At 41.9% G+C, this 26,692-nt stretch overlaps 1 protein-coding gene across 2 annotated transcripts in view; it reads left to right on the forward strand.

Annotated features, from left to right (window-relative positions):
- Positions 1–6,117: 6,117 nt before the first annotated feature.
- Positions 6,118–26,692, forward strand: part of PHEX (phosphate regulating endopeptidase homolog X-linked) — a 227,529-nt gene continuing 206,954 nt past the window's right edge. For both annotated transcript variants that reach the window (XM_010381555.2, XM_010381563.2), the window contains exons 1-3: positions 6,118–6,926; positions 12,299–12,367; positions 20,761–20,922. In XM_010381555.2, coding sequence (XP_010379857.1) covers positions 6,809–6,926; positions 12,299–12,367; positions 20,761–20,922 — 349 coding nt within the window. In that variant the 5' untranslated portion in view covers positions 6,118–6,808. The remainder of the gene's footprint in view (positions 6,927–12,298; positions 12,368–20,760; positions 20,923–26,692) is intronic.

Consider the following 26,692-nt stretch of genomic DNA (forward strand, 5'->3'; position numbering starts at 1 on the left):
ACCACAGCAGAGAGACAAGAGGTTGGAATTTGAAACCATTCTGGCCTTAAGACAAATACTGGCCCTGTGACCTTCGGCAAATCACTTAATAGCTTCAAACTTCAGTTTCCTTATCTGTAAAAGGAGATAAGGACACCTACCTAAGGAAGATGTTTAAAAAGATCAGATACAATGTAAGTAATGTATCTCATTAGTGAAAGGCCTTGAAGGACCTGCCAGTAAGTAACAGAGCCCACCACAATCCCCAGATCTGAGCTTTCACTATTTATTTTCATAGCTCTTCTCTCCCTCTCCTCCCTTCTCCCTCCTCCTTCCAATGGATGGATGAAAACATTTTTCAGAATTTGAATCATTTCCTTCTTTCTCACTAAAATTATGGCCCACATGGGATTTTGCTGCTTGAAACAGAGGACCCTGCACATCCAAATAATGACCAGATGCACTCATGTCTAGCATAAAGACGGCTTCAGCTGTCATCCCGGCCCGTTAGCAGCTTGGGCCGTTGTTACTGGATTCCGTTACCTCGGGATAAATCATTGTACCTGTGAGTCCTGCAGGGAGAGTGGTAAATGTCCAGTGCAAGTCCCCTCTTGGGGTGGGGCTCGGCCCATCTGGAAGCCTTCCTCTTGTCCTGCAGGTTGCCCATTCTCGCAAACATTCTGGAAGTCTTCCCAACGAATCTACCGCTCAGGGATTTCTGCTTCTCTGGGCACTGACTGCCCTTATGGTCAGGCCTGCATGCTTTAGGGTTATGTGGCCAAGTCGGGTTTCCTATACAGTATTTTCATCCCTGTTGACCAGTCCTGAACCTCCGGCATGAGTTCTTGGTCTTGCTTCACAAGGGTTTACACAGGGCTAGGCACCTGAGAAATGCTCAGAAAACTTCTGTTGATTCATCGATTAATCCAGTGAATGTCCAAGATAGTCCTGAATGTTCTTAATTGAAATAGGTGAGTGTACAGCAGACTACTAACAGACTTACCTTGCATAATTACTTTTCAATTAAGTAATTTTCACAGCTCTAGAATAGTTGTAAAAATTTTTAGAATAACGCCCCTCCCCTTTTATTTCCCAGAGTAATGACTTCTCACTCCGAATCACACTAAATTGTATGCTAAATCATAATACTGAAATCACAGTTTCAATATTACAGTTTCAGGCAAAGACACATTCACCAGTTTCCCTGACACAGCAATTTCCGTTCAAAGAATCTCGAATGGAACAATTTTGAGTTACAAGTCAAGTGTGGATAAACATTTTCTTTTGTGTGCCATGTAGATGGCGTGAGATGTAGCTTTTTTGTTGTTGTTTTTTGTTTTTGAGACAGAGTCTTACTCTGTCACCAGGCTGGGGTGCAGTGGCGTGATCTCGGCTCACTGTAACTTCCGTCTCCCAAGTTCAAGTGATTCTCCTGCCTCAGCCTCCCAAGTAGCTGGGACTACAGGCACGCACCACCACACCCGGCTAATGTTTGTATTTTTAGTAGAGATGGGGTTTCACCATGGTCGTGATCTCCTGACCTCATGATCTGCCTACCTTGGCCTCCCAAAGTGCTGGGATTACAGGCATGAGCCACCGCTCCCGGCTAGAGGTAGCATCTTTTACTACTCTTTAGTGCAGAGGTTGGTAAACTTTTCCTGTCAAGAGCCAGAGAGTGAATATTCTAAGCTTTGAAGGCCAAAATGTCTCCGTTGCAAAACTACTTAACTATGCTCTTGCAGCATGAAAGCAATTATGGACAATCTACAAATAGGTGTGACCTTGTTCCAATAAAAACTTTATTTACAGGCTGGGCATGATGTTTCACGCCTGTAATCCCAGCACTTTGGGAGGCCGAGGCGGGTGGGTCACTTGAACCCAGGAGTTCGAGACCAGCTTGGGGAACATGGCAAAGCCCCATCTTTACTAAAAATACAAGGATTAGGTGGGCGTGGTGGCGCAACGCCTATAGTCCCAGCTATTCGAGAGAATGAGGCAGGAGAATCGCTTGAACCCAGGAGGTGGAGGTTGCAGTGGGCCAAGATTGCGCCAGTGCACTCCAGCCTGGGCAACAAAGTGAGACCCTGTCTCAAAAAAAAAAAAAAAAAAAAAAAAGTTGAAAAATAAAATGCTTTATTTACAAAAACAGGCAGTGGGCCAAATTTGGTCCATGTACTCTTGTTTGCAGACCCCCACTTTAGTCCTGTGAGTACCTATTATTTCCCTGTGCTTTGAACTTCTTTATTTTGCCCTAAAGGGTTTCTTTTCTTTTCTTTTCTTTTCTTTTCTTTTTTTCTGTGCTGCTTTAAGTGTGGTTTATTTTGAGGGCAAGATAATCATCATCTCCTAAAAGGTTGAAAAATTAATGCAGAAAATGGCACAGAATGAACAATGTACCTTATAATGAATGATTCTCCTACATCCTTTGCTCTGTCAATCCCGCCGCTCTCAAGTTTTCCTTTATTCCTTTGGTGAATAAAAGAAAGCTTCATTACATTACATTACACAAACTATGTTTATTTTCAATATTTCAACAGTTCTATATTACTTTTATAGACTTGTTTTCATTGTTCAAGTAATACATTTTAAAATTACTTATTTTAATTTTTAACGTTTGTGGGTACGTATCAAGTGTATATATTTGTGGGTACATGAGATGTTTCAATACAGGCATGCAATATGAAATAATCACATCATGGTGAATGTGGTATCCATCCCCTCAAGCATTTATCCTTTGTGTTACGAACAATCCAATGGCAGTCTTTCAGTTATTTTATTTTATTTTATTTTATTTTATTTTATTTTAATTTTTTTGAGACGGAGTCTCGCTGTGTCGCCCAGGCTGGAGTGCCGTGGCCCAATCTCAGCTCACTGCAAGCTCCGCCTCCCGGGTTAACGCCATTCTCCTGCCTCAGCCTCCCGAGTAGCTGGGACTACAGGCGCCCGCCACATCACCCGGGTAGTTTTTTGTATATTTTTTTTTAGTAGAGACGGGGTTTCACCGTGTTCGCCAGGATGGTCTCGATCTCCTGACCTCTTGATCCGCCCATCTCGGCCTCCCAAAGTGCTGGGATTACAGACTTGAACCACCGCGCCCGGCCTCAGTTATTTTAAAATGTACAATTAAGTTCAATGAATACATTTTTCTGTCTGTGTTTGCATATCTTAGTTTGTGATAGAATACATCGTAATTTTCCTATTACAATTAATGAAAGTATTTTTTTGGTTTAATGGCATTTCACTCAGCAGTTGACCGTTCAAGAATGAATTCCTGTTGGTAAGTGATGGGTAGGTCTAACTTCAGGGGAATCCCCAAATTGCTCTCACCTCTGGGGGAATTGCAAGTTCAAGGCAGGTGAAGACTACTTCAGCTAGGAACTCACGGCCACTATTCAGTGTGAGTGGGGACGCTGAAAGTTGTGAAGAGATTGGGAGGAGGAAGGAAAGAGGAAAGAAGTGAGTCCTGGTGTCGTGCTTGGGTGACTGTCCTCTCTCTGTGCACAGGAAGCTTTGTCAAGCTGCAGACATGCCATGTATGGTAAAGATCCCATCTCCCATCTATCCATTTGTGATTTTCCCATGCCACCTGAGGCCATTCCTTGATTTCAGGGTCCTTATTTGGAAAACAGAGTTAAAATACCTTTGCTATCAAGTATGTAGATTTACCATGAGGTTAAAGCAAATGTTCTATGCCTATATGAAGTATCATTGTCAGCTGAGCATTTAGAAGGAATAATTAGGGCTTAGCATGTGAGGTTCCTGAAGCTGAAGCTGGTTTTGTTGTTTGTTGTTGTTGTTGTTTTGAGACGGAGTCTCGCTCCGTTGCCCAGGCTGGAGTGTAGTAGTGCGATCTCAGCTCACTGCAACCTCTGCCTACTGGGTTCCAGCTATTCTCCTGCCTCAGCCTCCCAAGTAGCTGGGATTACAGGCATCTGCGACCTCGCCTGGCTAATTTTTAAACTTTTAGTAGAGTCGGGGTTTCACCATGTTGGCCTGGCTGATCTCGAACTCCTGACCTCAAGTGCTCCACCCACCTTGGCCTTTTGGTTTTTTTGAGACACAGTTTCATTCTGTCCCCCAGGCTGGAGTGCAGTGGCGCAATCTCAGCTCACTGCAACCTCCACTTCCCGGGTCCAAGCGATTTTTGTGCCTCAGCCTCCTGAGTAGCTGGAATTACAGTCACGTGCCACCACACCTGGCCATTTTTTTGTATTTTTAGTAGAGATGGGGTTTCGCCACAATGGCCAGGCTGATCTCGAACTCCTGACTTAGAGTGATCTGCCCACCTCAGCCTCCCAAAGTGTTGGGATTACAGGTGTGAGCCACCACTTCTGGCCCTGAAGCTGGTTTTTTGTTTTGTTTTGTTTTGTTTTGTTTTGTTTTGTTTTGTTTGTTGTTGTTGTTTTTGTTTTTTTCGAGACAGTCTTGCTCTGCCACCTAGACGGGAGTTCAGTGGCATGATCTCAGCTCACTACAACCCGCCTCCTGGGTTCAAGCAATTCTCCTGCCTCAGCCTCCTGAGTAGCTGGGATTACAGGCACCTGCCACCACGCCCAGCTATTTTTTGTATTTTTAGTAGAGACGGAGTTTCACCATGTTGGCCAGGCTGGTCTCGAACTCCTGGCCGCGTGATCCACCCATCTTGGCCTCCCAAAGTACTGGGATTACAGGCGTGAGCCACCGTGCCCAGCTGAAGCTGGTTTTTAAGAGTTAGTGGCTAGGGCTAACTTGGATGATTTGTATTGCTCTTATTTCTCCCTTTCACTGTGAAGGGCCAGGAAATGTCGATGCTAGAGCTGCAACATTGAACATGGTTCCTGACCTTGTGGAGTTCATGGTCTAAGATGCATGCTAGAGTCAAGTCCAAAAACTCTTGGGAGAATCTGATACTAGGGGCCAAAGGCCTGCTAGGATGTGTTATGGAATAACAGCAACAAAGTAACATCAACAACCAATGAGCACAGGATAACTTCAACACACCATGATGTCATAACTTGGACAAAGACATGATCCCCTGACTTTGGCGCAACATGAAATGAGCAGAAAGTAAGGTATGTTATGGAATAAGCCCCAAAACTTGAGAGAATTCCATGCTAAGGGCTTAAGCCCTGACCAAGACAAGCCAGACAGGACCATGAATGTGTGGCCACGTTATACTGAGCTCATCAGCACCCGCTGAGCTCCTTGTGTCACCTTTAAAGCCATGTGCACAAGTTTTGCATTGAGATAATTGCTCTACCGGTTTCTAGGTATAGTTGAATTCTCTACCGCTACTCCCACTGCCCTATGACCTCCAGCAAAACAAAAGCAGGTAGGTAGTAATTGTATTGTGAATTAATGATATCTATATCTTTGGATAATAAAATCTGTATCATTTCAATGGTAGCATTGGAATATCAGTTGACCTTCCCCATGAAGAAAGCACATTGTTATTGTTTAAATCATTATCATAATAAAAAAATCAAAGACCCAGTCGTTCATCAGTCTTTCCAGTGAAGTCAACTGCCTTTGTTTTTTGTTTGTTTATTTTTGAGACAGGGTCTCTGTCACCCAGGCTGGAGTGCAGTGACGAGATCTGGCTCACTGCAACCTCCACCTCCCAGGCTCTAGCGATTCTCCCACCTCTGCCTCCTGAGTAGCTGGGACTACAGGTGCTCACCAACATGCCCGGCGAATTTTTGTGTTTTTAGTACAAACAAGGTTTCACCTTCTTGGCCAGGCTGGTCTCGAACTATTGGCCTGAAGCAATCCCCCTGCCTCAGCCTCCCAAAGTGCTGAGATTACAGCCGTGGGCCACCACGCCCGGCCTGAAACCAATTGCCTTTGAATTCATCCTGGGGAATCTGCTGAAGTGGACACTTTATGTAAACACAAAAACATCCTAATGAATGGCTGCCTCAGTGGGAGTGGCAGACAAAACACATGGTGCACTTTTCATCAAAAACATGCAAGGAGAAAATTTTTCATCATATCTTTTGTAGTTGCTAATAAACTTAATTCACGCACTTGTGTTTTTTTGTGGGTTTTTTTTTTTTTTTTTTTTTTGTACAATTCTTAGTGCCACAAAGAGGAAGTGCTTTTTCTCCTTCCTTTAAGAAAAAGTTCCAGTTCAAACCATCAGCCTCTGTAGGTTGTCTTAATTGCTACTTTGCACTGCACTGGACTATGACTGATTTTTGGCACATGCTATCATACACAAAGTTCCTAAAATAAAATGCTCCAGGATATCCTAGGAACTCTTAGAAGGCTTTAAAAAGGGACTCACGCACTGAAAGAATATCTTTGATGAAGACAATTCAGGCAAGCAGAATGATTCTTGCAACAGAATTACATGATTAATTGAGAACTTGAAGTGGGTCCGGTGAATCCTGGCCACCTAACTTATCATGATTTGGGGGAGTTTCACGAGAATCCAGTTTTGATAAAACAATTGTTTCTTTCCCCCCAAGTGACTATACATTTAAATAGCTAAAACATCTGTTCAGCAACATAGTAAAACATGTATACTCGGAACGCTTGAGAGAAAAGCCTGCCAAACAATCGGTTGAGAGAGACTTTGCTGAGGGAGAGCACCAAGATAAAGCAACGTTGTTTGTTTTGTCTAGTCAGGGGGAAAGCCAAGGCAACCAATATTTTGGTTTTTATAATTTTCATTTGTGAAGAATTATTTGAGAAAGGGTGGCGAGGGGAGATTTCCTGACGGGAGTTTTTTAAGCTGTCCATTAGTAGAAGAGCAAGAGAGCCTTGGATGTCAACACCTCGCTCTTGAGACCAGCCACCAAACCACGAAAAGTGACTTTCCTCTCGTGTGCTCTCTACGGCCCTTCTGATGGAAGCAGAAACAGGGAGCAGCGTGGAGACTGGAAAGAAGGCCAACAGAGGCACTCGAATTGCCCTGGTCGTGTTTGTCGGTGGCACCCTAGTTCTGGGCACGATCCTCTTTCTAGGTAAGTGGAGTGCAGGAGGCCGGGGGAGCTGGGTGTGTGTCGAGAAGTTTCCTTGTGCTTTATTGTAGCAAAACTTGTCATAACACAGGTATAGGGCTGTTTGCCTGCATTCCTAGGTGGTGCATCTTTAGTTTCTATCAAATATGCAAATGATAAAGAAGGCTTTTTTAAGGAGCCTAAATAAATAAATACACCCAAGTACCAAATGTATAGTCCAGAAGGCAAAGTGGGTGTAAATGGCTTCGCGTAGCTGGCTGATTCTGTTGCATTGGACGGAAAAGTTTTTCTGTGGCACATTTAGCAAAATCAGTGTTTATGAATTCATAGTCACATAGTTCATTTATATTTTGAGGAAAGACTTTACATTGTGATGAAAATCATGCTGGAGTGTCTTTCCATTGACTTTTATTAATGTTTGCTTGAACGAATCATGAAATTTAATTCACAAAACACAAATCAGTCCTTTAAAGTGTACTTTTAATGATATTCTTCAATTCCTTTCTTATCCAGTGACTCTGCTGAGATGCAATTTGCTTTACAAATTAATATGAAGGAAAACAGAGGTTTTTCCCCCAAGATTTGAAAGATATTGTGATTCAGTTATTTTAATGACTCTTGGTGAGAATGATGTACCCAGAGAGTATATAGGATGATAGAAGTGTATTCCTATGAAAAAGAATCAAATATCTTGGAAAGGAGTGAGGGATTTTCTAAAATTCTAGGCTTGCTGAACCCTTGACTATTACCATTTTAATTTTTCTCATACAACCCGTAATACTTCATTAGCTTGAACGTTATGTAGGAATGAGGAGATTCTAAGTGCAGTTTGAAATGTAGCAAACCTGGAAACCTTCCTTGGCATATACAGGATGCAGGAGGCCATGTTTATTTTGGCAGGGGTAAACCAGTGATTAAACTTTAAAAGAGTTAGGGTTGTGTGGTTGAAAACTCTGCTAAAATGAGCAAACCATCTTTCCCTGTTTTCTGTGGCTGAAGATTTAGGAAATTAGATGGGTTTATTGCTTTCTGGTAAAGCTAAATCTCCTACTCCTGCAACTGAATCTGTGGCTCTTGAAAACTCTTGTGAGATTTCTCAGTACTTCGGGTTCAGATAAGTGTCCTCTGCTGAAATTCAAAATGAGAGGAAAAATTCTATGAGCATGCCAAAAGACTACATGCTATGTGCAACGTGACTGCAAGGTTAGGTTTTGCAAATGCTCCCAAACTTAAAAATCCAAATAATTATTGTTTATGTAAAAATATGTACTCTTTTTAATGATATTACCACTGCATGAAACTTTTACAAAGCTCTACTTTTATGATTACATCCTGAGGCCGTGGCATATCCGTTGAAAGATTCTCCATGGCAGCAAATCTTTGTTCTTCCAGAGAAAATTATTCTTAGGAAACAGTGTTGATGTTTTTAGAGCAAAGTAAAATTCATCAAGCTAGACACTACTATTACGGATAAGGAGGCCTGCATAACATATGAAAGAGAACTTTCCAGCGTGCCCAATAACCTGGCTCTCACCTTGACTCTCTAAGAGGAGCTCAAATGATGTTAGAGAATAAGGGCAAACTAAGGCTGTGGCCTCTACAACTTTGCTTCTCAAAATGGGGTCTGTGGACCAGCAGCATCAGCATCACTGGAGAGCTGGAGCTCCACCCCAGACCCGCTGATTCACAATCTGCATTTTCACAAGACCCCCAGGGGATTGTTTGCAAATACAGGTTTGAGAAGCATTGCTTCAGGTAACCACATCTATTTGGATGTATACATTCAGGGACACTTCTTTTTGTTAAATATTTCTGCACTATTTTAGAATCACCCCCTTACCCCCTCTCCCCATCCCTCTCCTCAACTCTGCCACCCACCTCCACTCTGCACCCAGGCAAAGCGCTTGTCTGACAAGCTCCAGGGACCTGCCTGGCAATGCTCTTCATGACAATATTCTAGTTAGGGTCGTCTTCTCTTCAGGGGGCTTCCTGGTTGACTTTGCGGTATATTTCTCTGCCTCTCCACATTCACTTACATGCCTGCAATTTCTAGCATCCCTTCTTACCTCGTCTTTGTATCTGAGGCTCCGGGATAATCTTTTCTCAAAACCTTAGTGCTTCTATAGTAAGAGTGATTGCCAGTGGCCTTGCGGTGGCTTCAGAGAAGCTACAGGGCACCGGAATGGAAAACATATATGCCTGTAACCAGTTTATTTATTTCCAAGTGTCCTTTCTTCTTCTCTTTCCCTCTCTTTCCTCCCCACAATCTGTTTCTCAGATGCACTGGCCCGCAAACTTTTTCTGTCAAGGGCCAGATAGTAAATATTTTCGACTCTGTGGGCCATACGGCCTCTTGCAAGTACTCAATTCTGTTGTTGTTGCACAAAAGCAGCCACGGACAATATGTACACAAATGGGCATGGCTGTGTGCCAAGGAAATCTGATTTCTAGACACTGAAATTGGAATTTTATATACTTTTCATATGTCATGAAATATTATTTTTCTTTTTTTTTTTTCCCAACCATGAAAAAAATATAAAAGCCATTCATAGCTCATGGGCTGTACAGAAACAGGCAGTGGATTTGGCCTACGGGCCATAGTTTGCTGACCCCTGCTTTCTGGCCATTCTTATGCTCTTGATCTATGGATGACTCCACTGCATCCTGAGGACATTTCCTCTGGTTATAGAGAAATCTACAATGAGAAACCAAACTGCTATTTACATGTATTTTTCAAAGCTCCTAACCATTTAAAAGTAACATCTTAATTTTTATATTAAAAATATTTTCTTTATTGTCTCTATTTCATTCACTTACACCTTCACATTATCTGGGCTTGTTGATCCTCATTTATTTGGAGGATTTTAAAATAACCCCATCCATGGAGATAATGCTCTTCCTTGAGGGGTTGGGTCTGTCAGTGTCCCAATTAATTAATTATACACACACACACACACACACACATATATATATATATATTTTTTTTTGAGACTGAGTCTCACTCTGTCACCCAGGCTGGAGTGCAGTGGTGCGATCTTGGCTCACTACAACCTCCACCTCCTGGGTTCAGGCAATTCTCCTGCCTCAGCCTCCTGAGTAGCTGGGATTACAGGCACGCACCACCACGCCAGCTAATTTTTGTATTTTCAGTAGAGACGGGGTTTCACCATGTTGGCCAAGCTGGTCTCGAACTCCTGACCTCAGGTGATCCACCCGCCTCGGTCTCCCAAAGTGCTGGGATTACAAGCCTGAGCCACCGTGCCCGGCCTAATTAGTTACATTTAAAACCTTCCTTCTACTCATCATTAGATAAAGATACCTGATTTTACTTCTTCAAGGTTTTGGGTCAAGAATTATTTCTCACGAAAGGAATAAATCTTTAATGATTTTATTAGCTCTTTTGTTTTTTAAAATAAGGCTAGGATCAAGAAGATGTTGTCCAGAATTATAAAAATATTATTATTATTTACAATAAAGCTTATTTTTGCATTATAAAAAAGAACACATGCTCACTAAAGAAAATTAAATGAACATATAAAAATTGACTGTTGGGGAAAATTCCCCCTGAGGTTCTACCACCCAGGCATAGTGGAATATTGCACACTAATCTTTATGCTGCCCATATATGTATTTTTACCTTTTTTTTTTTTTTTTTTTTTTTTTTTGCTTTATACAGAAATCAAAACATACCTTTTTGCTAAGAAACTTATTTTCTTAAAAATAGAACTGAGATGGACTGGGCACAGTGGCTCACGCCTGTAATCCCAGCACTTTGGGAGGCTGAGGTGGGCGGATCACAAGGTCAGAAGATCGAGACCATCCTGGCTAACATGGTGAAACCCCGTCTCTACTAAAAATACAAAATATTAGCCGGGCCTGGTGGCAGGTGCCTGTAGTCCCAGCTACTCAGGTGGCTGAGGCAGGAGGATGGTATGAACCTGGGAGGCGGAGCTTGCAGCGAGCTGAGAAAGATGGCGCCACTGCACTCCGGCCTGGGCGACAGAGAGAGACTCGTCTCCAAAAAAAAAAAAAAAAAAAAAAAAATTGGACTGAGATGTTCCCTAGGCAGTTTTCTTGAATCTATAATGTAACACAATGCAAAGAGGCTGCTTGGAGGATGGCAGCAGAGAAAAGAACAAAGGAAAAGAAGGCTCCATTTACAAAAACTTGCCACACTGGCTAGTAATCTATAGGTCTTCCATCTCTAGCAGAAATATAGGTACAGCTGAGCTTTCTGATCCTGCCACAGAGGGCCTTGGTCCCCATTCACCTCCCACCATCCCTCTCCCCATGGCCACATCTCCAAATGATTCATTGTTTCTGCTCACAGAGCACAGCAAGAATGAATTCCCCAGAATTTCCTCAGCTACCACAAATATTTTTGAAATCTTAAACTCACATCTGCTAATGCCCAGGTGCTACCTGGGGTTGACAAATGGGCACCCTTCTGTACTTCTGCAGAAACCTATTTAGATAATGTTGCCAGCCAGATGGGGACATTAAGCCATTGGTGAAAAGCCATTTCAATTTCAGACTTTTTTTTTTTTTTTTGGAAGCGGGGAAAGGAGGAAATAGCTGGAAGCTTGTTACACAGAGTTGCAAATGTCTGGTAGCTAAGCTGGGCCTGGTGGGCGGAGGGTTTGTGGGGTTCAGGGCAGGCGGAAAATGACTGTTGCTACTAATAGGTGATTGAGATATGTTCAGTATATTCTTTACCCCTACCCCTTTTTTGGTCCATATGTGTATGGATGGTTTAGATAAGATCCAGAACTCTAAAAGACATACATGCTAGCTTTCTATTTCCACTCTGATTGCCTCCAAATGACATAGTTTAAGTTTCAATTTTCCCATCTTGAACATGGACATGGAGTTATAACCAATAGAGTGAAAGTATGAGACTTAAACCACTGATAATTGGAGGTTGAAACGACTTTAGAGAGTATCTCGCCCAGTGGTGCTCATATTTGAGCATGTATCGGAATCACCTGGGGGGCTTGTTAAACTGCAGCTGGCTGGGCCCCACCCCCAGGTTTTCTGAGTCAAGATCTGGAGTGACTTTCTAACAAGCTCCCAGGTGCAGCAGCAGCAGCTGCTGCTGCTCTAGAGACCACAATCTTAGGAGCTCTGGTCTAGTTATACTCACTTATCTTACATATGAGAGAACTGAGTTTCAAAGCAACCAAGAGTCTTACCAAGGTTATGTAGCTAGCAACTAGAGTCTGGTTTCGTGACATTGAACCAACTGGGTTTTGGAATACCGTGTCAACACTGAGAAGGATGAACTGATATCAAATGTGTTGCATATGTTTCCCTGGGTGGTTTACCGGATGGTGGTCTGCTACAAGTCAGCCATTTATTTTGGTCTGTTTTTTCAGTGAGTCAAGGTCTCTTAAGTCTCCAAGCTAAACAGGAGTACTGCCTGAAGCCAGAATGCATCGAAGCTGGTAAGTCACAGTTTTCCATCCTGTGTCAAGTTATAATTATGGTACCTTGGGAAGTGGAAGAGAAGACAGGTGGTATTTTTAGTATTCTGTTTGCTTGAGGTTTACCAAGTACGAAATGCAATTTTGAAGAAATTTTAAGTTTATTTTCAAGTTTTGGTGCGAAATAGTGGATCTTAGGTTTCCTGTTTTCTTTTTCCTTGCAAAAAACAGCTGTGGTATTCTAAGCGTTGTTGCAAGGGAATCAGGAAAAGGGGCTTGGAAGGCTGAATGGCCTCTCTTAAGACCCACAGGCAGAGAACATTGGTCTTCCTATGGCTCCACTGGCTATAGATTCCTCTTTAGCTTAAGCAGTTGCATATTTTCTGGTCTGTGGGTCTGACTTGCCTGCCTCCAAGCAAGGCTCCTTTGTAAATAAATCCATGCTTCCATTGCCAGTGGGAATCCTTTTTTTCTTTTTTTAAAACTGAGACAGAGTCTTGCTCTGTCACCCAGGCTAGCACGACCTCAGCTCACTGCATCCTCCACTTCCTGGGCTCAAGCGATTCTCCTGCCTCAGCCTCCCTAGTAGCTGGGATTACAGGTGCCCACCACCACACCGGCTAATTTTTGTATTTGTAGTAGAGACGGAGTTTCACCATGTTGGCCACGCTGGTCTCGAACTCCTGACCTCAAGTGATCCACCCGCCTTGGCCTCCCAAAGTGCTAGGATTACAGGCGAGAGCCACTGTGCTTGACTGGGATCCTTTTTTGTGTCACATGTTGCAAGTCAAACTTCTCTTAAGGTGACCAGGCTGTGTATCAGTGGGTATCCCAAGGTGAAGATGAACTGCTTAAAGTTGCCGCAGTTTTGCCACAGTGTCTTATCCCATCGAGCTCATGGCTGGAGTTGCCCCAAAAGCAGTGACAGGGAAGTTCCCATGAAGGAGTACCCCATCCCGAGATGGGGCCAGTTGGGATTCCAAAGAAAGAAGCACTCAATAAATGCCAGGGCAGCTGGTCAGTCCAAAACATTTATTAGTGCAGCTTATGTTGAAAGTGCTGCAGTGTATCCTCAAGACAGAGAGAAAAGGGGTGTTCTGCTTAGGGTATTAGGGTGTGGAGACTATATGACGGTTTAAGGAATTTGGCTCAGAGCCAGTACTGGTTTCTTTCAGTGTTTTGTGCATCAACCTCGATACCTTTATCAGTGCCTGGGAATGTTCAAGGGTCCAGTTTGGGCCTAAGCCTGCTAGGAAAAACCTGCAGCTGGAATTAGCCTGGCATGGTGGTTCATGCCTGTAATCTCAGCTACTTGGGAGGCTGAGGCATGAGAATTGTTTGAGCCCAGGAGGTGGAGGCTGCAGTGAGCTGAGATCGTACCATTGCACTTCAGCCTGGGTGACAGAGGGAACGTCTATCTCAAAGACAAAACAAAACAAAACAAACCTGCCGCTGGCTGGGTCACAGAGTGATCAGGGTATTCTGTAATTTTTGGTTAGGACACCGAAAGCGGCGGGGCGGGAGGAGGAGGGATACCTGGGGGTCCCACACACAGCTATTAGATTTCCCTCCTAAATCAGTGTTAGGGCCTAGATTTGAGGGAGCCAGATTCCAGCCCTCACCCTCATTCTTTAAGTGGGCAGGGACACTTTTTTCCTTTTTGCAAAAGGAAAATCATCAAACAAGTTAAGCATGTGGCCCTTTCACTTTCCTGTTGGCCTTAAGAGGTTAATGAACAAATTCGCCAAATATTTGTTGCACATCAAGTACTGAGTTAGGTTTTGGAAATAGAGCAGTGAACCAGGTATGGGAAGAAAGACAATACGGCAATTAATACAATAAGAAAATTATGAAACTGGGCGTGGTGACGCACGCCTTTAGTTCCAGCCACTTGGGAGGCTGAGATTTGAGCCCTGGAGTTGGAGGCCAGCCTGGGCAAATTAGTGAGACCCCGTCTCAGAAAGAAAAGAAAGAAAAGAAAGAAAGAAAGGAAAGGAAAAAGGAAAGGAAAGGAAAAAAAGGGAAAGGAAAGGAAAAAAAGGAAAGGAAAGGAAAAAGGAAAGGAAAGGAAAAAGGAAAGGAAAAAGGAAAGGAAAGGAAAAAGGAAAGGAAAGGAAAGGAAAGGAAAGGAAAGGAAAGGAAGGAGAAAGAAAGAAAAGGAAAGGAAAGGAAAGGAAGGAGAAAGAAAGAAAAGAAAAGAAAGAAGGAAAGAAGGAAAGAAAGAGATCAGTCAGTGGAACACGTTATACAGAAAATTTAACACATAGAACAATGTGATAGCAAGTGACAGGATGGCTAGATTGAAAAGCCTGAGGACATGACGTTGAAGGTGACCTTTGAATGATGAGGAGGGAAATGCTGTGTGAAGACTGTGCAAGGGCTTTCCAGGTGGGGGGAACAGATGGGGCAAAGGGTGGATAGAAGCATGGACTTGAGGAACGGGAGGAGCTTTTGCTAGGTGAGGTGCAAGCGATGAGGAGTCAATGGGGGGCCCAAGTGCCAGTGAGTTTGGGCTTTCCTTAAGTACACTCAAAAGCCTCTGGAGGCTTTTATGAAAGAGAGTACATCTTATGAGCATTTCAAAAGATGTCTCGGTGGAGGGCTCCATTAGAGGGAGTCTTTCTTGATGGAGAAGAGGCCATAGGGAACAAGAATAGAAGAAGGTGACTCAGGTAGGTTTATTTCCGTATGCCAGGTGAGAGGCAATACTGTCTTGAATTCAAGAGATGGAGAGGGAGAATGGGGGAAGGATTAGGAGGTAGAGTGCCTATTGAAGGATTCGATTTGGGCTGTGAACAAAAGCAGACAATTGTGGGTGATGCTTAGATTTTTGGTGATGGTTGGGCAGTGGTGTTTGTTGAGATGGGAAACACTTAGGTGAAAGAGTTTGTAAACTCTGAGGCCTTATACAAAGGTAGTGGCTTAGATAATTATGTTAGTAGAGTTCTTTTTTTGTTCCATTCCTAAATGATCAATATATCTGTTTTAACCAGGCTGTGTGTTGAGTGACTTACAGGCACCATCTCATAAAACCTTCAAAAGATCCCCGTTGAAGTTGGTGCTATCACCATCCTCACTTCCAGATGAGGAAATGGAGGCTTCTGGAGGCTAAATAACTGCCCAGGGTCTCATCCTGAGTTAGTAGCAGAACTGGACTTCGTGTCCATGTCTGGCTCCTTTCCATCTTTTCCTTGGTGATATGGGGCCATGCCAGGCAACTCTCTTTTTGGCCCTGGAACGATCTGGGAACTCCCCGGCCCTTTCCTGCTCCAGGCTTGAGTAGTTGACCTGGGGTTTTCTCCAGTGGCGAGAGGATGTCATGGAGTAGGGTGAGAGAGCAGGTAGAACTATCAGGACAGGTTTTAGAGTTTATGTCACCTGGTGCTTTGACTGTGGTAGGGTTCTTGCAGATGTGTGAAATGGGAATTTTTGAGCTCATACATTTTCAACTTGAGTTTAGAACACTTTTTTGGTATGGAAGGCCACTTATTTTGTGAGTTTTGTGTATTATACATCATAATAATACAAGTGTAAAACTTACAGACTGACATTCAAAGATGTTGCCTCCTGCCAGCTAGTGTGTTTTGCCTTGCTGTCCTGTTTTTAATTTTCACATTGGCGAATGGCTTTCTAATGTTGAAAAAATATATATTGATTTTGCTATTTATGTAGTGAAAGGCTCACCAAAGACACAGTTCTCTTTAGTGTAGCATGAGCCTCAGTGTGCCCAGGGGTCTGCAGAACAGCTGTTGAGTACGCATGACAGGAGAATTGCGGCCAAGCCAGGGCCTTAAACAAGAGGCTGTGCGTGCGTGGGCGTGCATGCTGAAAGTTCAGAAGACTAGAGTGTTTGATCGCCTTCTGGACCATTTCTGAGCAGGTGCCAACCATTTTTGAGATGCCTCCTCTCCTTAACTCTCCTCTTCTCTGTGTTCTCTTATTTTAATCCCTCTTTCAAAACAAGAGCTGAATGAAGAATGCAAAGAAACAAGGAAAGGGCATGCATGCTCATGATCACAGATAAGGGCAGACAGACTGGGTGTGAAGCATGATCTAGCTATTTACAGGCCACATGATCCTGGGCTAAATATATAGCCACCCTAAGCCTCAGTCTCACCACGTGTGAAATGGGAATAACAGTTTTTACTTACACTAGTTGTGAGAATAAAAGAAAATAATAATAGACTGGGCCCGGTGGCTCACGCCTGCCACCCCAGCACTTTGGGATGCCGAGGCAGACAGATGACTTCAGGCCAGGAGTTCAAGACCAGTATGGCCAACATGGTGAAACCCCTTGTCTACTAAAAATACAAAAATTAGCCAGGCATGGTGGCACACGCATGTAACCCCAGCTACCTGGGAGGCCGAGGCAGGAGAATCACTTGAACCTGGGAGGTGGAGGTTGCAGTGAGCCGAGATTGCAGGTTGAATCTGCACTTCAGCCCTAAGGGGGAGGCTGCAGTTCAGCCTGGACAACATAGTGAGACTCCGTCTTAAAAAAACCCAAAAAATTTAAAAAAGAAAAAGAAAATAATAATGGTAGTAGCGGTAATCTAGGTTCGCAATGCTCATTCTTAACCCCAAACCCAGAAAATATTGTAACCCTCAGTTGGCAAGATGGGGGCCTGATCTCAATTCCTTTGATGGCAAAATTGGATCTTAACTCATGTGAGGCTGCTTCAGATTTCATTTATCCTACTTATAAGAATATGCATATGTTTCCCTATGGAAATATTAATGCACTGGCTTCAGGCCTGCCACTCCAGCCATTGCTGAAGTATTACATGATCGGTGGTTATATGCAATGTATTTTTTTTTTCTAAAATCTGAAAAATCTATGAGCTCTGAAATGTATCTAGCCTCAAGAGTTTCAAATAAGTGATTGTAGAATTATAGTTCCCAGATTTAGCTAAATACATACATACATACATACAGGATGCTCAGTGAAATTTGAACTGCAGATATACACTGACTACATTTTTTGGTGTATGTCCCATGGAATATTTGGTACACACTTATTCTAAAAGGTGATTTGTCAGAAATTCAAACTTTACCGGGCATCCTGCATTTATATGGTAATGTGCCCAGCACTTTACATACATTTAATTTGCATAATGATTCTATGGGGTGCTATTATTATCCCCATTTTCAGGTGAGGAAACTAAGACGCAGGTTAAATCACCTGCCTAAGGTGTCTTAGCTACTGCATGGTGTTTATCTCATTCAAACACAAGTGGTCTGGCTCTAGAGTTTGCCATGATATCATATTGCTTAAAAAGGGCTTAGCATAGTTCCTGGCACAAAGGAAATACTCAATATTGGTGATTTTATTATTGTTAATTATTATTATTACTACTGTCTCCCTTCATCCTTGATTAAATCTAAAAACAGAGGCTGGTATTTAGGATGCCTCCACCTCTACCACATAAACACCAGCTGGAGACTGTGTGACAATTAACCTTATATACAATGACTTGGAAGAGTACGCAGCCTGAGCTGTCACAGATTTCCTTCATCATCATATTTCTTTTATTAAAACAAGACTCTGGGTTTTCTCCATGGAGCTGAGTAGGGGGAAATGCGTTTCGGTGTCTTGACAACTATGGTCCCTTGCAATTTGAAGTCACAGTTCCCCTGCAGAAAGTGCAGCCCTGTGCCCCGCTGTGAGTTGTGAATGATGGATTCGGAGGCTGAAGCTAGAGTTTTCTCACTCAGCAGGCTTCTTTCCAAATTCAATGTGAGTGATGTATTCCCCAACTTTTGTATCAGGGCCAAGGTCAGAGCTGACCTTGCAGTTTTTCTAGGTACCTGCAAGAATACTGGCGAGATGGAGAGGATACATTTGAGGGCTGGGGGCAGGGAAAATTTGAGGAGGAGGCCGGAAAACAGTGTACTTATGTGGATAAAAATGCATGTGAGGGCTCCTCTGTGTAACTGTAAATGTTGTGTGGGACTGAGACGTGTGATCCATGTCTCTGAGGTGTCACATAGCAGATTCATTCTGTGGCTGCATACAGTAAGTGTATATATAAATATATATGTATAAATACCAACCAAAAGAAAGATTTTATGTCCTAGCACATTTGCACATTAAATATTAATGATAAAATAGTAGCAGTAAGTAAAAATGTAATTAGACACAACTGATGCTAGTTCTGAAGCATGAAAATGTTAAGCCAATTTGAAATTTATCAAACTTCTGAGTCTTTTTTTTTTTTTTTTTTTGTAGAGACGGAGTTTTGCCATGTTGCCCAGGTTGGTCTCCAACTCCTGGGCTCAAGTGATCTGCCCACCTCAGACTCCCAAAATGCTGGGATTACTGGCATGAGCCAGAGTGTTTGGCCGTTAAACCAATTTTTGGCTAGTTTTTTTTTTTTTTTTTTTTTTTTTGTGTGTGTGTGTGTTATTGGGGGAGGTTTGAAAATGGTGGGGATTTTGAGGGCCTATAGAAATTAGAATTTTTTATATTATTCACTTCATTGAAGACAAAAGGCTGTTTGAAATTTTTGTAGAAAATCTAGGCTGGAGAAATATCTAGCCTTATTTTTAAACCTGAAGGAACCACACATGTAACCAAACTGTAAGATATGTATCTAAATTTACACAGATTATACTTTTTTGGGGCAGTTCATTCATATTTAGCTGAAATCTCATTGGGTTTTCATTACTTCAAACAAAAATATATTCTGGCATTATTTAAAGTATGAAAATTGCCCAGAATGTCATCTTTCCAATGTCATTAAAATATTGGCTAGTTTTTAAAAAGTCAGTTGGTACATATCTTTGTGCTAGAGTGGTAGCCAGCAATTGTATGGCAGTTGGAAGGGCGTTGGAGTTCAATATTGGGAATTTTGGAAACTTCTCATTTTGTAATGAAGGGTTTTCTTTTAAAGCTCATGGTTACGTATTTATGCACACATCTACCTATGGGCTGTCTTCTATATGTAATTGTGTATGGGCTTATGAAAGAGGAAAAAAAATGGTAGATCAGTCTATTGTGTCTTTCTGTTAACTTACACACATACTCAGTTCTACCGCTAGACCTGGGTCCCTCATTTAGAACACCCTACTTTGGCCCTCCTCTGGCCATGCCTCTCCTCCAGTCAAGGCATCCGTGGAGCCAAGTAGGCAGCCCTTTCCTTCTACACCCTAGAATTCCCTGCCCGATGGCCCCAAGCTTCCTTCCAGGATCTGTGTGGGTCTCTTCTGGGGCTTTATTTCTCTGAGAGCTACACTGAATATCAAGGAGCTCAAGAATTTGAAAGTATATTGTAAATATAATTTTTAAATGTTTAGATAGATGACATATGGACTTCTGTTTCCATTAGCCTTCACTGTGAGGCAAACCACCCAAAGCATAGAGTGCTGGAACAAAAATCATTTGCTATTTCTCATGATTCTGTGGGTTTGGTGGATGGTTTCTCTGCTGATTTTTGCCTAGGCTCATTTGTGCAGCTGCATTCAGCTAGAGGGGCGCCTGGACTGGAAGGTGAATGATGGCCGCAGTCAACGTCTGGCAGTTGTGCTGGCTTGGTTCTTCTCTATGTAGCCTCTTGTCCTCCAGGAGGCTGCTTCAAAGGGCAGCTAAAGGGCTCCATTCAAAGGGAGTTAATATGGAAGGTGCAAGGCCTCTTAAGGCTTAGCTTTGAAACTCACAGAAAGTTACTTCTGCCAATTCTGTTGGTCAAAGCAAGTGACAAGGTCAGTCCAAATTCAAGGCAGGGGAAATAGACTCTACCACTTGATGGGAAGAGCAGCAAGGTCACTTTGCAGAAGGACAAGCAGGATAGAAGAAAGAGTCACAGTTATCTTTGCAAATAATTGACCACACATTCTATTTGTATTCCTGTCCCATACCCCACAGATGTTAGGGATGATCCTGCAAAAGCCAGTAATGATAATACCACCAAACTTTTATCCATTCACTTTTTTTTTTTTTTTTTTTTGAGAGACCGTTTCACTTTGTCACCCCAGGCTGGACTGCAGTGGTGCGATCTTGGCTTACTGCAAACTCTGCCTCCTGAGTTTAAGCAATTCTCCTGCCTCAGCCTCCGAGTAGCTGGGATTACAGGCATGCACCACCATATCTGGCTAATTTTTGTATTTTTAGTAGAGATGGGATTTCACCATGTTGGCCAGACTGATCTCAAACTCCCGACGTCAGGTGATCCACCTGCCTTGGCCTCCCAAAGTGCTGGGATTACAGACGTGAGCCACTGCGCCCAGCCTGTCCATTCACTTTGAATGTAGTCATTTCATATGGTGAGGTAGATTCAGAGAGTTTTTTTTAAGGGGAAATATAAATGCCAAGGCTTGGAAACTGGTTGATATGAAATCATTGTGTTTAATTTGGAAAAGAACAGTACACAACATTCAGTGCTTATCATTAATCCTATGATTTTCTTTCTAAATAGCTGCTGCTATCTTAAGTAAAGTAAATCTGTCTGTGGATCCTTGTGATAATTTCTTCCGGTTCGCTTGTGATGGCTGGATAAGCGATAATCCAATTCCCGAAGATATGCCAAGCTATGGGGTTTATCCTTGGCTGAGACATAATGTTGACCTCAAGTTGAAGGGTAAGTTTCTACTGGGGTTTGGTGATACACTTTACAGAGAGCAATATTTGACAGGAAAAACATAGTTTGGGATTTGAAGCATGACTTCTCACTTTTTAACTATGCTAAATTCATTTCCAAGAATTTTTTATTTATTTATTTATTTATTTTTTTTTTTTGAGACGGAGTCTTGCTCTGTCACCCAGGCTGGAGTGCAGTGGCCGGATCTCAGCTCACTGCAAGCTCCGCCTCCCGGGTTTACGCCATTCTCCTGCCTCAGCCTCCCGAGTAGCTGGGACTACAGGCGCCCGCCACCTCGCCCGGCTAGTTTTTTGTATTTTTTAGTAGAGACGGGGTTTCACGGTGTTAGCCAGGATGGTCTCGATCTCCTGACCTCGTGATCCGCCCGTCTCGGCCTCCCAAAGTGCTGGGATTACAGGCTTGAGCCACCGCGCCCGGCCTCCAAGAATTTTTTAAATGAAAGGTTGGAAGGAAAGTTTGCAGAATTTTGATCTCCCAGATCTCAACATAAGACGAATGTAGGTTGTTATGTTCATGTTTGGTAATAGTAAATTCTGCTGAAGGATAAAGAGCATTTGATTGAGATTGCAAGCAAAGGAATAGTTAATGAAAATTGTATCAATATACTCATTTGTCTGTCGTATTCAGAGCAAACTTCATTTCTTGCTGATTGTGTCCTGGATTTTCATGGCTTACAAAATGTGCTTAACACCTCATCATCTTTTGACATCACTTTTGAGAACTCTGGATGACCTTGTGGTTGTCATATTGTTCCTGTTAACTTCTAAGTTGGCTCTAGGGAGATTCACTTTTCTCCCATGGCCACTCTAGCAATGACAAGCTCACACACACATACTCACACGTGCATGCACACAAACATACATATGTGCTCAAGGAAATCCCCCCGCCCCCCGCCAAAGTTGGAAATGTCTATTATTGGAGGATATTCTGTTAGCATTGGATCTAATTTTTATGCTAAGTTTTTGGAGAAGGCCACCTCAGGAGGGAAGTAGGAAGATTTCAAAGCCAGATAAGGTAATTGTTTTGAGAAGGCAAAAATAGTATTTTTTTTTTTGGCTCTTTTTGACAACTGTGAGTTACACCATGTAACTTGCATTCAGTAACACCTACAAAGAACTCCTGAGAAGTTACAAAAATCATTTTCCCTTCCCATTTACATTTTCCCAAGATTTTAAATACTTGAAAATTAAATATGTATCATTTTACAATAAGTAAAACTCTTGGCAAAATAAAGATACCTATTGTCAATTATGAGGAAAAATGTGCTTAAATTTCACAACTAGATATAAATCACATGGATTTAATATTTTCTATTAGGAGACCCAAATTCAGTCTTGGTAAATTATAAATGAGAATTTACAAGGATGTCAGGGTTTTCTCCTAAACCCAAAGGAAGATTCTCATACTATAAAATCATAAATAAGACCTTGAGGAGTGAGTTTACTAATACTTATTTCCCTGTAGGACACTAATTCATGTTGGTCTTTGATTTACCATTCTTGTCCATTTCCTATTTACCTTATCTTGCTTTTCTTACTCAATAGACAGATGTGTACACACACATGTACACACACACACACGCACAGTCGTGTGTGCAGAAACATTACTGAAGGATAAGAAAACTACAAGATCTCCAGACATATGCTCCTTTTGCATTAGTTATAACCCAAAGATTTCCATCTTCAGGACATGAAGTGGTTAACGATAACTTAAATAACTTTTCAGGGGTGTCTGGAATTTTAACATAAAAGTTAAAATCAGTATATCAATATGCTTTGTTTGAGGAGGGTACTGTCTATAGGCTCCTTCAAAATCAATAGAAATGCGAGTAAATTGTTTAGCACAGGGTTTTTGTATTTGCTAGCTTCCTTTTAAAAATCAAAAATTTTATTTCCCAGCTCCATTGAAGAAATAAAAAGAGAGCAAAAATTAGAAGAAAGGTCGCTCATAAATCCATCATAAGAAATAACTGCTAATAAAGCAGTTGGAGATATTTCTTTCCAGGTTTTGTTGCACGTGTGGGTCCATATGCATAACTTCATATGCACACCTATATATTTTTAAAATTAGCTGATATTATGCGTACTACTCTAACTTATTTTCAGAAACTATGCATTCCTCATAGACATAGATTATGTCAGTAGATACCTTTTCTTTCTTGCTTTCTTGGTTGCTTGCTCTTGTCACCCAGGCTGGAGTGCAATGGCACTATCTCGGCTTACTGTAACCTCAGCCTCCTGGATTCAAACAAGCGATTCTCCTGCCTCAGCCTTCTGAGTAGCTGGGATTACAGGCACTTGCCACCATGCCTGGCTAATTTTTGTATTTTTAGTAGAGATGGGGTTTCACCATGTTGGTCAGGCTAGTCTTGAACTCCTGACCTCAAGTGATTGGCCTGCCTCAGCCTCCCAAAGTGCTGGCATTACAGGCGTGAGCCACCGCACCTGGTCAACTTTTCTTATTATAAATAACACTGTAATAAACATCCTTGTGTACACATCTTTATGTCCTTACCTAAATGATCTAAATGTATCCTTAGGATAAATTCCCAGAAATGGAATTACTGTGTTGAAAGAGTACTCTAGATTTCATTTTTGATGCATATAGCCAGATTGCCTTTTAGAAAGTTTATTTCAGCTGGGCACGGTGGCTCATGCCTGTAATCCCAGTACTTTGGGAGGCCGAGGCGGGTGGATCACCTGAGGTCAGGAGTTCAAGACCAGCCATGGCTAACATATCAAAACCCAGGCTCTACTAAAAATTAAAAAATTAGCCGGGCGTGGTGGTGCCTGTAATCCCAGCTACTCAGAAGGCTGAGGCAGGCGAATCGCTTGAACTGGGAGGCAGAGATTGCAGTGAGCCGAGATCGTGCCATTGCACTCCAGCCTGGGCAACAAGAGTGAAACTCTGAACTCTGTCTCAAAAAAAAAAAAAAAAAAAAAAAAAGTTTGTTTCTGGGTCTTTATATTTCTTTTTTTTTTGATGTTTTAAAGGATAACTTTTTCCCATCAACTGCTTTCTGTGGTATAAAGTAGAAGTCAGCAAACCATGGCCAGTAGACAAAATCCAGTCCACTGCCTGGAAGTTTTATTGGAACACAGCCACATCCATTCACTTGTGCATTATCAATGGCTGCTTTTGCCCTCCAGTGGCACAACCGAATAGTTGCCATGGAAACTGGATGGCCCAAAAACCCTAAAATATTTACTGTTTGACTTTTATAGACAGTTTGCCAGTCCCTGATGCCTAGTATAAAGTAAAGCTTTGAATGTATGTATTAGATTCAATTAGAACTGCCTAATTAGTTGATAGCTCCTTGATAGCTTCTTTGGATTTCTTAGATGGTTAATAATAAAGGTAAGAAATACTAGAACAGGCTGAGCGTGGTGGCTAATGCCTGTAATCCCAGCACTTTGGGATCACACAAGGCAGGTGGATCACCTTCAGGTCAGGAGTTTAAGACCAGCCTGGCCAACATGGTAAAACCTCGTCTCTACTAAAAATATAAAAAAATTAGCCACGCATGGTGGTTCACGCCTGTTATCCCAGCTACTCAGGAGGCTGAGGCAGGAGAATTGCTTGAACCCAGCAGGCAGAGGTTGCAGTGAGCTGAGATCACACCACTGCACTCCAGTCTGGGCGACGGAGTGAGACTTCATCTCAAAAAAAAAAAAAAAAAAATACCAGAACAGTGTTGAATAATAGCAATGATAATGGGTGTAAGTTTCTTATTCCTTGCTTGGGTGGTAATGCCTCCAGTATTTCCCCTGAAAACATACACTTTTTGTTTGTTTGTTTGTTTGTTTGTTTTAGTAGCTATTTTTGTGTGTGTTCTGTTGTTCCTAGTTTGCAAAAGGGTGCTGCCCAAGGAAAAAGCCTCTTTGCCATTTATCAAGAGACTCAGATAGAGTATCTCTTTTACCTTATCTTGATTTACCCATGCTGAACTAAACTTATAATTTTGAAATAAATCCTGCCTATTAATGGTTTGTATTTTTTTAAGACATTACCAGAATTGAAGAAGCTAGCATTTTGTTTCACACATTTGTGTCTGTATTTATGATTCATATTGGTTTGTGATTGTTTTGTGTACTAGATTTGTCAAATTCTGTTGTTAAGATTGTGCTGGCATAGTCAAACAAAGTGGGAGGCTTCCTATATATGTTTCTATGCTCTGGGAAAGACATAATTCAATAAATCCCAAGTTACTCTATGACAAGCACTGTAAAGGCCAAATTCGCAAACTGATTTTGGGATTCTTGTTTCAAATGTCAAGAAGGAGAGCAAATGGTGGAAGAGGGTCTCTTAAACTTAGTATCTTGTAACAAAAATAGGTAAAATATAAAATAGCTGGACACAGTGGCTCTTGCCTGTAATCCCACCACTTTGGGAGGCCGAGGTGGGTGGATCGCTTGAGGTCAGGAGTTCAAGACCAGCCTGGCCAGTGTAGCGAAAACCTATTTCTACTGAAAATACAAAAATTAGCCAGGTGTGGTGGCAGGCGCCTGTAATCCCAGCTACTCAGGAGGCTGAGACAGGAGAATCACTTGAACTCAAGAGGCAGAGGTTGCATTGAGCCAAGATCATGCCAATGCACTCTAGTCTGAGTGACAGAGTAAAACTCTATCTCAAAAAAACAAAAAACAACTACACAAAATATCTATTAGATTTATAAACTTTTTATTTTGAGATAATTCAAACTTTGAGAAGTTGAACAAATAGCACAAGGAACATCTATGTACCCTTTACCCAGATTCCCTGATTATTACCATTTACTACATTTATTCTATTATATATATACTTTCATTGTCCATCTGTAAATGTATATATAGTGTATCATCCTCTACATATACATTTATATACTTTTATATGTATGGGCAGATGGTATATGATAAAATATATCTATAAATGTATAGATAAATATCGATATAGATACAGATATATAGATTTTTTCTGAACTCTGCAGGTATGTTACAGATGATTAGATATTCCTAAAGTGTATAGAGGTTTTCAAATGTCAAATGTGCTAAAAATCTTACTTCTTTTCCTGAAACACTGACTCTTTAAATTTTATCTATATCTTTTAATATATTCTACATCTATCTTTTTATGTGTCTGTCAGTCTATCTGCCTTGTCATCCAACTATCTACTCATTTATCATTCCATCCAGGTAATACAGGCTCACTGTAGACCAACCGTAAATAAACAACAAAAGAAGTATACTTCACCACCCAGCAGTAACAACTTTTTAAATGCAAATATAGACATAAAATTACATCTCTCTTCTGAGGGACCATATAATACATTCTATATAATTAATTAATTTACTTATTTATTTATGACAGAGCCTTGCTGTGTTGCCCAGGCTGGAAGTGCAGTAGCACAATTGCAGCTCACTGCAACCTCTGCCTTTTGGGTTCAAGTGATTCTCATGCCTCAGCCTCCCAAGTAGCTGGGATTACAGGCATGTGCCACCATGCCCAGATCATTTTTATATTTTTAATAGAGACGGGGTTTCACCATGTTGGCCAGGCTAGTTTCAAACTCCTGGTCACAGGTGATCCGCCTGCCTCAGCCTCCCCAAGTGCCGGGATTACAGGCGTGAGCCACCACACCCAGCCGAATATACTATAATTTACTTAATCAATGCCTGTGTTATTGAAGTTATTTTTAATGTTTTCTTCATTGTAAGCCCCTTGGAGCATGAGTTTAGAAACATCGAGCTGGATTTGAATCCTGATTCCCTTT

Source organism: Rhinopithecus roxellana, chromosome 7 (genome assembly GCF_007565055.1).
Source record: "Rhinopithecus roxellana isolate Shanxi Qingling chromosome 7, ASM756505v1, whole genome shotgun sequence".
Lineage (NCBI taxonomy): Eukaryota > Metazoa > Chordata > Mammalia > Primates > Cercopithecidae > Rhinopithecus > Rhinopithecus roxellana.